This window comes from Cydia pomonella, chromosome 14 (assembly GCF_033807575.1).
Source record: "Cydia pomonella isolate Wapato2018A chromosome 14, ilCydPomo1, whole genome shotgun sequence".
Lineage (NCBI taxonomy): Eukaryota > Metazoa > Arthropoda > Insecta > Lepidoptera > Tortricidae > Cydia > Cydia pomonella.
The window spans coordinates 4,882,933-4,893,680 of NC_084716.1; the positions used below are offsets into that span (position 1 = coordinate 4,882,933).

The 10,748-nt window shown below is 37.5% G+C and overlaps 2 protein-coding genes across 2 annotated transcripts; both read left to right on the forward strand.

Annotated features, from left to right (window-relative positions):
- Positions 1 to 6,914: 6,914 nt before the first annotated feature.
- LOC133524768 (uncharacterized) lies at positions 6,915 to 9,355 on the forward strand. The gene is made up of 4 exons (XM_061860910.1): positions 6,915 to 8,044; positions 8,120 to 8,197; positions 8,279 to 8,449; positions 9,251 to 9,355. Exons 1-4 carry the CDS (start codon positions 7,836 to 7,838, stop codon positions 9,255 to 9,257), a joined length of 465 nt encoding a protein of 154 aa, XP_061716894.1. The 5' UTR covers positions 6,915 to 7,835; the 3' UTR covers positions 9,258 to 9,355.
- Positions 8,944 to 10,066, forward strand: LOC133524767 (sal-like protein 1). Its single transcript, XM_061860909.1, has one exon. The coding sequence runs from the start codon at positions 9,304 to 9,306 to the stop codon at positions 10,027 to 10,029; it is 726 nt and encodes a 241-aa protein (XP_061716893.1). The 5' UTR covers positions 8,944 to 9,303; the 3' UTR covers positions 10,030 to 10,066.
- The last annotated feature ends 682 nt before the right edge of the window (positions 10,067 to 10,748 follow it).

Below are 10,748 nucleotides of genomic sequence, written 5' to 3' on the forward strand. Positions count from 1 at the left end.
GAAATAGGGTTTGGATGGAAGTTAGTTGGTGTATTCGTCAAACTTTGTTCAATCAATCTTAGTACTGTCGAAAACTCCGCCCGTGATAGTCGAAAATATTCCACAAATTTTAGTTCATTATCAATTAAATGCCTAGTCACCAAAATATTGTAGGCACCCTCCGTTTGTCTAGCTTTAAATATATTGTTCTTCTTTTTCTTTTGCTTCCTTGATATCATAAATAAAATGTCCTCATCATCTTCCTCCTTAAGCAGTAAATACGCTAGAGTTTTTTCCATCGTATACTACACACACACGTCCTTTCGCTACAAAAACTCTCGGAAACTGCGCGACTGGCCGCTGCGGCTACGGTCTCAAAACGACCAAAACACCCGCTGTCGGCTGCGTCCAGCGTCTTCCATCATGCGACGGGACGTTGTCGGCTGCGTGCGGCGTGTGCAGTACGACCGGGGCCTAAGAGCACGTCCAACGAAGCACGTACAACGAAGTCTATAAATAACTCGCAAAAAACTGAGCCCTGATCGAACACGTTTTGTAAGTATTAATGACCTGGTAGGTTATGGAACGATAAGACTGTTTACGGACGTTTGTTTTTTCATGGTTACACAATACGCTATGTGTTTATGGAGACGGTGAGGTTAGTGGCCGATATCAGTGGCCATGACCCACCTAGTTAAGGCGTTATTTAGCATATGCTATATTAATGCATTAGCAATTAATTATGAACAGACATTCTAGGAAAAAAAAAATTGTCCTATGACTCCAGTAATTTGCTTAGAAAATAAAACACTGATACACGCTAGCAATTTTTTTATTTTCAATAGATTACATGTTTAGTTAACCCAATGACAAATGCAAGTCTGTCTTGGTGAGGTGTGAGCGAAACTGGAGGTACATTGTTTTATCTGTTTTAATGGTAGCCAGAAAGTAAAACAAAATGTTTGTTATTGGTGTATTTTTTTTGAAAAATAAATACACCAATATCTTTTCTACATTAAAATTCCGTGAGACCAAGAGTGGCAGTAGTATCACGAGCCCGTGGCTCACTCATTTATTTGGTCCTTCGAACCGGACTCTGAGATGAAGCCGTGGGCTTAACGTGGGCAATTGAGAATCCGGTTCGAAGGACCAAATAAATGAGTGAGCCACGGGCTCGTGATACTACTGCCACTCTTGGTCTCACGGAATTTTAATGTAGAAAAGATATTGGTGTATTTATTTTTCAAAAAAAAAAAATTTACTATGGCGGGATGTGAAAGGCGGGGCGGGTTTGCGATACTTTCGCCGTTCACAAAACTTGAGAAGCGACTTAGCCTTAATCTAGGGGCTTACTTGGTGGGTCCTCGTTCTTCGCTCAGGCTTGATCTGCAGAAATCGGGTCCTTTTTTGATAGGCGCACCTCGTGGCCCGCTGGATGCCAAAACCACTGTTGCTTCTCGATTTTGATCACAAATCCGACGTAGTCCATATGATTGACAACCCCGGGGCGAAATACAACACATAAAAAACACTAAAAAACTAATAAGGGCGGTGCTACGGCGGCGATGCAATAATATGCTTCCAAACGTAGGAGTTTCAAGCGAAAACTGATTTTAGTAATGGCCGCGGGCGTTCACGCCTTGTTGCCCCTAGGTGGCGCTGTCGTACTCAGTTTTTAATAGGCGAGTATCGCATTGGCTCAAACATAGCCCCGGCCTTGAAAGGTTCCCTTTTCAAACCAGGAAATAAATTTTACTAATTAAATATACAGATATGCGTTACAAACTAGAAGGGCCGCTTAAACAGCCGAGGGAATTTAAGAATAGAACGTAGTTATATACATTAACCTACTTTACTAACACTAATGATGTTACAAAAAAAAAAAAAAAACGGACTAAGGGATATTAGAAGGAAGTGGACACAAACGTACTACCGGGCGCCTATACGTGCCATTCTTTGTTTTTACTAAGACTACTCTTATCGCGCCGTCTTTTCCTGGGTACGTCTCAATAACTATGCCCATCGGCCAGTGCAACGGCGGGGCGTTGTCAGTGATAATAAGAACTACAGTCCCAACGGTGATAGGTCGCGAATCGGTGTTCCATTTTTCCCGCGTTTGTAACGTATGTAAAAACTCCAGGGACCAGCGTCGCCAATACGATTGTACCAGTTTCTCGAGTAAACTATAACGAGATAATCGATGAGTCCTCTCTTCTGTTATCTCCGCGGCGGGTAGGGACCTTAAGGGTACGGTATTCAAAAAATGGGCCGGTGTGAGCGGTGCGGGCTCTGCGGGATCGGCACTCAAGAGGCCCAAAGGCCTACTGTTCAATACAGCTTCAATCTGACACAAAAGCGTGTAAAGCTCGTCGTATGACAATATTTGAGCGCCAATCACCCGAAATAGGTGAGTCTTAAATGATTTTACAGCCGCTTCCCAGCTGCCTCCCCAGTGTGGGGCGTTAGGTGGGATAAATCTCCATTTTACTTGATTTTCTAGAAGCTCTTTCTGAAAGATGTCAGAAAAACCTTGATTAAGGAGATTTTTCAAATGAGAATCAGTTCCGACAAAATTCGTTGCATTATCTGAATACATAGTATCTACCGGACCTCGACGGGATATAAACCGTTTCAGCGCGTTAAGGAACGTTTCTGAACTTAAGTCGGCGCATATCTCTACATGAGTGCTGCGCGTGGTCAGGCAAATAAAGACACAAACGTACATTTTTTGACTTAGCGCCGCGTCTTCGCACCAAGGTAACGTTGAGCGGTCCGCATAGATCAACTCCGGTATGCGCGAAAGCCTTGGAGATTTGTAGTCTGCATTCCGGCAGGTTTGCCATTGCTGGCGGCGTTGTTCCCTTTGGACGTGCCTTGAAAACACCGCACACATGACTCAATTCTGGAGCGTACAATACCCCTAGCAGACAATATCCAATACCGAAGCCTTAACAATGAAAACAAATGTTTTTCACCCGCGTGGCAATTTTTGCGGCTCCTGTGATCTTATATGCTAAACTTATGATAAAACAGTTATGGTTAGAACACATCGAATGGGATGAGACTCCACCCTCGGCTATTATTGACACGTGGGCTAAGTTCGTTAGAGATTTACCGCTTCTTAGCCAAATGAGAATACCGCGTCACGTAGGCGTAACGTCTGCCTGTACGGTTACACTTTTAGCCTTCGCAGATGCGAGTGAGAAGGCTTATGGTGCGGTACTGTACTTACATGTGGTAGCTAATCAAAGCATATCATTGCGATTTTTGTGCGCGAAATCGAAATTGGCCCCGATGAGGGTTGTGTCTTTGGCCCGTTTGGAATTATGTGCGGCATTGATTATGTCGAAATTGGTTCGAGTAGTTATGGATCATTATACCGCGCGAATCACACTCTCTCAAATATATGCGTTTTCGGATTCGACCGTGACCTTGCACTGGATTCACTCCAGTCCCCACCGATGGAAAATTTTCGTCGCGAATAGGGTGGCAAAGATCCAGAAGAATTTGCCATCGGATTGTTTCTTCCATGTATCAGGGAAGGAAAATCCAAGCGATTGCCTTTCGCGTGGGCTTACACCCTCCCAACTATTGGAACATCCCCTGTGGTTACAAGGTCCATCGTGGGCTCGACTGGAACGCTCAAGATGGCCCATAAAACCTTTCGTTGCGAGCCCTGAGAGCGAAGTGCCGGAACAAAAAAGGTGATAGCCTTACCCACTATTGCGACTATGCCCCCCCAGAGGAGGAGCCTGTGTTGTACACGTTGTCCAAAAGGATCTCATCTTGGTTAAGATACCTGCGCGTGATTGTTTACGTATTACGTTTCATGAAATTGCTGCTATCCAAAGGCGCGGTTACGGTAGAAGACACGGAAGCGGCTGAGGTAGCCGCTATCAAGGCTATTCAGACTGTGCATTTTCCTGAATATTTGAAGGCCAATCAGGCTAGCAAAGTTCCAGCCTCGAAGGCTATTCGGAAACTTAGGCCCATCCTAGTAGATGGAGTGTTGCGAGTAGGAGGTAGGTTGGACAACGCTAATCTCACCTTCGATCACAAACATCCATTTCTGCTGCCGCGTAAGGATCATGTCGTTAATCTGATTATAGATTATATGCACCGCAAAAATTGCCACGCGGGTGAAAAAACATTTGTTTTCATTGTTAAGGCTTCGGTATTGGATATTGTCTGCTAGGGGTATTGTACGCTCCAGAATTGAGTCATGTGTGCGGTGTTTCAAGGCACGTCCAAAGGGAACAACGCCGCCAGCAATGGCAAACCTGCCGGAATGCAGACTACAAATCTCCAAGGCTTAGGCTCTAATTTTGCCAAGCATATTTTTTTTAGACGAGCCTGTCGTGATTACAATGATAAATTTTCAAATGTAGATATTTTTTTCATTATCATTTTGTAAATACAGTAGCATTCTGCGAAGTTCAATCTTTTCTTTATAAATATTGTACGTTTTCTTTTAAGTACCTAGTAACTATATATTATTTGCACGCATAACAACTATAGCGATACATGTATTTTTAATTATTTTGTATTCCACTTTAAACTCTGTACTATGTCATGCATTTATTAATTACCTACCGATGTTTTGAAGTCCCTGTACGCGTGACAGACAAGAAGATGCCTAACACCTTCCCTGTTTCGATCTGTAATTTACTATGTATACTTTTATTTTCAATGGAACTAAAGGTCTGTTTGTTATCACTTAAGCTTATATATATTAATATGTGACTGTTTGTTCCTAAATAAATTAAAAAAAAAAAAAAAAAGTAATGAATTGGAGTTTGAATACTGAAATTTCGTTGCTGTCTTAATTTCAAAACTGTCATTGGAACTGAAACTGTCGCAGTGTGTACTAAATGGTACAGGCACATGTCAATGATACAATATGCTGCAGTCCTTCCAATACCGAGGTCACCGTGCACGATAATTGGACCAGGTAGTGACTGATTAGCCTGCATCGCTTTCACTGAATACTGCTGCTCTTGCATATTGACGGCTAGCAGGAACTCAACGAACAATTGTGGGTCCGGAATGGCATTTTCTAACCATTCCAAATACTTGAAGTGGTGCATTGTCCTTGAATCTCCAGTTTGTTTGTGGATAACAGTCATTGTTGTGCTGATGTACTGGGGCTTCATCCTGATGCTTCCCGTCTTTATGATAAACTCCTTCAATATGTGTAAGCTTTATTAAGTATTTAATATTTTTACCATTCTTAAAAATTATAAAGTCAATTATTTCAGTAATTTATTATTTAATTTCAGACCAATAGAAGATAAGAATTTGGAATTCCATTCCCGTAATTTGGAAGGGCGAGGAGAAATCACTATCGCTGTACCAAATTTCAGAAGGATTCTTAAAATGAAAAATATTGTTGGAAATCAAATTTACCGATCCGTTTTCATGTCAACGTATCGAAATATTGGGATTATGGAGTAAGAGTTTGATAAATAGACACTTTGTCAGTACTAATTTCTAGAATTCTAGCTTAAGCTTTTTTACTAAGTTATTGCATGCCTTAAGCGTGAGCGTAGGTATGTTATACTATCGTCTAAAAATCAAAATCCTGTGATTCGGCACATTAATTTATATCTGACAGACATAATATACATGTAAATCATGTCAATCTGGAGTTGCAGGTGTACATAGGCTGCGGAGACTGCTTACCATCAGGCAGGTCGTATGCTTGTTTGCCACCGACGTAGTATTAAAAAAAAAAAAAAATGCTATAAAAATACATTGTCAGATACAGAAATGATTACTGATCTATTAAAAAGTTTTTTTTTAAATTGTTTTTAATCACTATTTTTATATAATAAACGTTTTTAAGTACTCGTAGTCATGAAAATTAAAAATATAGCCGTTGTAAACACTATAGCTTTAATAAAAATCCACTTTTTCCCTTTTTTTTTAATTGATTCATTATATATTTGCGAACATAAGGAATACAAAATCGTAGCGTCAAGTCGTTTTGTTTAATTACAATGAATTTATTTCGGTTGGTCTCTCGAGAGATTTTGCTGTCTTTTAGCAGTCTTGTATCATTTTTTTTCTAAATACAGCTGGAAATAGCTTAAACTATACATAATATATTATCATACCGAATGTCAGTAATGTAGTTATGATATTATTGCATGCCTTAAGCGCTAGTGTAGTTTTTTATCTTTATTAAATTGTTTTTTTTTTTTTCAATTCGAAAATGTATTATAAGTCTATCTAAAAATTGAAAATAATAAAAAGGACTTTTTTTGTGTTATCAAGAACCTCTATTTAAATAATATACGAATGACATAAACGCTTAAGGCATGCTTATTTGGTTTTACCAAACTTTACCCCTTTTTATTAATTTTACAGGTTTCCTGCGATTCTGTCTGATATAACGTCGAATGCACTTCCATCTATAAATGCACAGAACTCTGATATACTGTGCTGTAATATGATTCCACAACCAAAGTAAGTTATTGCCTGTTAAATCTTAGACGGATTTGTCAGTATGAATCTTTATAGACACAAAACTTTTACTGGTTACTAAGAGTTCAAAATTTTCAAAAATAAACCGCATTTTCAGGGCAAGTCTATTTTTAACATCAATTATTACGATTTTTTGTTCTATTCTTTTTTCTATATCAATTTCGAAAAATTAATGGCATTTATTTCATTGATAGAAAGCCTTAACTCGCTCTCAAAGTTGTGTAAATAATGCTACTGGATTGGTTTTCTTTTATACATTGCTGAGACATATTATAATGTTATTTCTTGTTACAGGTCTCAGTTCTTGGGAATCTTAGAGCCAATGACAAAATATGGCATATATATTTCAACATTCCTACTATTAGTGTACTTGTTTTTTTTTTTCAGAAAATTTAGAGCTCTAATATCTTATTAATGACGCTTATCAAAATTTTTAATCATATAATCAGTTTTATAGCATTTTTATCTCTAGCACATGCGAATTTCACTATTGTAAATATCTTATGAGTTTATGACTCATAATATTATTTTTATCTTATGTCATTTATTTAATTATAAAACAGTTGATACAATGTAAGCAGTCGATCACTTTTGCAACTAATACTGTTATTTTACTATAAAAATAAAATTGTCGTGACCTATCTCGTATCTAACATTAACTGCCATTACCAATCAAAATTCATAAACTATTGAACAGATGACGGCAGTTTTCGTCGAGCTTTAAATTTCATATGCACACAATGGACTTATATGGACATTACACTCCCACTTTCAAACATTTCCGCAGCCTCACATCTTACAACTTCACATTGCCCTTGATAAAATGGCTACACGTTTCGCCACACCCAACCAGGTCTTAGATACCAACAATTTTGTTTACCGATCTTCAAACATGTTCAAATCCTATTTCGATAACTTGACAGTTCTTGGAATAACAATAGCATGTCTGTACGTATTTTTATGCACTCGACAACACAAAGAAAACTCGACTATAATCGTAGATCAATAAGATGCAGAATTCCGTATGATTCACTGTCACCGTAAGAAAAACACCTTAATTAGATGACGAAATTGAACCGCCATTTCTGAAACGGTATCAGTTGAACTCACACGTGTGCTCTTATATTTTAATGAACTTTATCAAAATACTAACTTATAAGTGTTAATATTACCTGACATTTCTTAATATCGTTGTGACAAAGAAATTTACAGTGAAACACTTGCCAATTTACTGGACAATCGTCAATGCAAAACTAGTTTTAGCGATTTGTACGTTAAAGGTATTTATAGATTCTGCATAACAATAACAGTAGTTTTGCTTGCATTATTTTTTACGTTGATTAAGTTTTGAATCAGTTTTTAGATTAAATATGGAGTACCAGAACATGAGTTTTGAACGTGAAGTACCGACCGAATGGCCTTTCCAACAATTTCGAAATGAAATTTTAAAAATGACGTTGAGAGCGACTTTACATCACTCAGCAGATCAACAAGTTATTTTGACTACAAATAATGTTTCTGCACTGCTAACATCAAACGAAACGGGGACCAGATACATTTTTAGAAAAATTGAAGAGTTGTAAGTTGTAACTTCATTTTAAATTCTGCATTTTTAGAAATTTAATATTTTTAAATTGTGTATTTTTAATTTTAGGCCTGATGAGTTTTTCCAAATGCATTTAATAATACCGTCAGAAATTATGATGCTTTTTAACGGAGAAACAAGCCTGATGTAAGTTTTATTGAGTATTTAATATTTTACCATGTTTAAAAATTATGAAGTCAATTTCAGTGATTTATTATTCAATTTCAGACCAATAGAAGCTGAGAATTTGGGATTCCATTCCCGTAATTTGGAAAGGCGAAGAGAAATCACTATCGCTGTACCAAATTTCAGAAGGATTCTTGAAATGAGAAATATTGTTGGAAATCAAATTTACCGATCCGCTTTCATGTCAGCGTATCAGAATATTGGGATTATGGAGTAAGAGTTTGATAAATAGACACTTTGTCTGTACTAATTTCTAGAAGCTTTTTACTAAGTATTTTATTAATTTTACAGGTTTCCTGCGATGCTGTCTGATATAACGTCGAATGCACTTCCATTTATAATTGCACATAACTCTGATATACTGTGCCGTAATATGCCGAAATTTTTCTGTCATCATCCCAAAAGCACATTCAACTGTTTTCCTAGCTCTGCTGGGTCGATAGTTAAAAACTCTTCTTACGTTATTAATCATAATCATAATCATTCTTTATTGCAACCATGGTACATTTTCATTTTCATCATTTGGTAAAACAGATGGCGGTGGTATGTTCAAACTAGAGTGCTCAATCCAGTATTTCATCGCTGACGCTTTGAATATACCCCCATCACTGTTTCTTCCTGCATAACCTGTTTCAATAAATGTGAAAAGACCATCAGCATCACTGCAAGCCATTAAGACTAAATTAAGACTAGATTAAGACTAGAGTTAAAGGACTTGTAATTGAAATTGCTTGAACCAGTTTTAGGTAACTTTTCTATTCTGATATGTTTGCCATCGAAGGAACCCAAACAGTTAGGTAAATTCCAAAGCAGATAGAATCTTTCGGAAATCTTCTTCCAACCAGCCATGTTTGGGATCGGCATATAAGTTTTACTTAGCGTATCCCATATAATAATTACAGTTTCTGCAATAATTGCACATATTGTATTGTTCCTCTGCGAAATATGATGCCAAGTTTTTAAATGTACTTCCTTCGCCAAAATACCTAAAACAAAACCATGGTTTAATTACAGGTGCTGAATGCAAAGAAAAATGGCGAAATATTCGCAATGTTTATGTACGAAATATGAAACCCGGTAAAAGCGGAGCTGGAGCAAAAAAGAAGAAACCATATTACTTAAATGAGGTGATGCAGTTCACGTTGCCATTTATTAAATTATCAACAGAGTCGGTTTCTGGGAACCTAGTCAGCCCACCAATCAACGAAACGAATCAACCTGACGTTTATGATGATATCACCGATGATGAAGATGGATCGCAATCAATACTGGCCAATTTTAACAATTCACATACATCTATTAATCAGATAAGTACAGAACATGAACCAATTCCATCACCACAGTCACCGACAGTGCCGACGCCTTCGCCACAATCTCGACCATTGCCAACGCCATCGCCACATTTATCAACAGCATCAGAGCCGACGCCATCACCGGCATCGATGACTTCAAACCTTTCTTCGAAAAAAAAAACCCGCAAAACAAAAAACTCCGTGGATGAATGCATTGTTGATTACTTTAAGGCTAAACAAGCTAAGGCAGAAACAGCTGAAGATCTTGCACAAAATCCAAAAACAATGTTTCTGCTCAGCTTATTGCCCGATCTAGAACTAGAACCTATGTCCGACAGCCAAATGAGAAAATTTAAACGAGGTGTTATGCAATTAATAGACGAAATTCTGGAGGATAAGCCTAAGCCTACTACAACAGCTTCAGTAGCAGACTCAAATATTACTTTATATTATGAAACAATTGGACAAGATTTCACCACACCTGTTGTCAATAATATTTGATAAATTAAATAACATTCATTTAAGAAATAACTATCAATACTTTACCTGAGTGTTATTAACCCATTCATTGCCGAAGACGCGAATTCGCGTCCTATGTATGTGTAATCGTAATGCCGAGGACGCGATTTCGCGTCCTCGAGTTATTTGTTTTTTTTGCTAGAAAACAACTGTACTTAAATGCTGATACCAAAATGTTACTTTATTTATGAAGGATAATATTATACTGTTGCTGGTTTTTGGATTCAGTGCATCTGTAATTTTCATAATTCTTATCTCGGATGCCGAAGACGCGAATTCGCGTCCCATGTTATGTGTAATCGTTATGCCGAGGACGCGATTTCGCGTCCTCGAGTTGTGTTTTTTTTTGCTAGAAAACAACTGTACTTAAATGCTGATACCAAAATGTTACTTTATTTATGAAGGATAATATTATACTGTTGCTGGTTTTTAGATTCAGTGCATTTGTAATTTTCATAATTCTTATCTCGGATGCCGAAGACGCGAATTCACGTCCGATCGTAATTCCGGGGTCGCGATTTCGCGGCCTCGTTTTTTTACTAGAAAACAACTATTTATTTATTTTTTGAAGGAGAATATTATACTTCGGTTTTTGGATTCAGTGCATTTGTAATTTAGAAAAAATAGTTTTTGCTAGAAAAACACTTATTTAAAAAAACTTATCCCGAGATGTAATTTTTAAAGACAAATTGTATACTGTT

Bases quoted from the DNA above. Each gene is read 5' to 3' on its own strand.
- LOC133524768 (XM_061860910.1), top strand. From the start codon at position 7,836: ATGGAGTACCAGAACATGAGTTTTGAACGTGAAGTACCGACCGAATGG. The intron at 8,045-8,119 runs GTAAGTTGTAAC...TTTTAATTTTAG, and splicing joins TTTAGAAAAATTGAAGAGTT to GCCTGATGAGTTTTTCCAAA. The intron at 8,198-8,278 runs GTAAGTTTTATT...ATTCAATTTCAG, and splicing joins AACGGAGAAACAAGCCTGAT to ACCAATAGAAGCTGAGAATT.
- LOC133524767 (XM_061860909.1), top strand. From the start codon at position 9,304: ATGAAACCCGGTAAAAGCGGAGCTGGAGCAAAAAAGAAGAAACCATAT.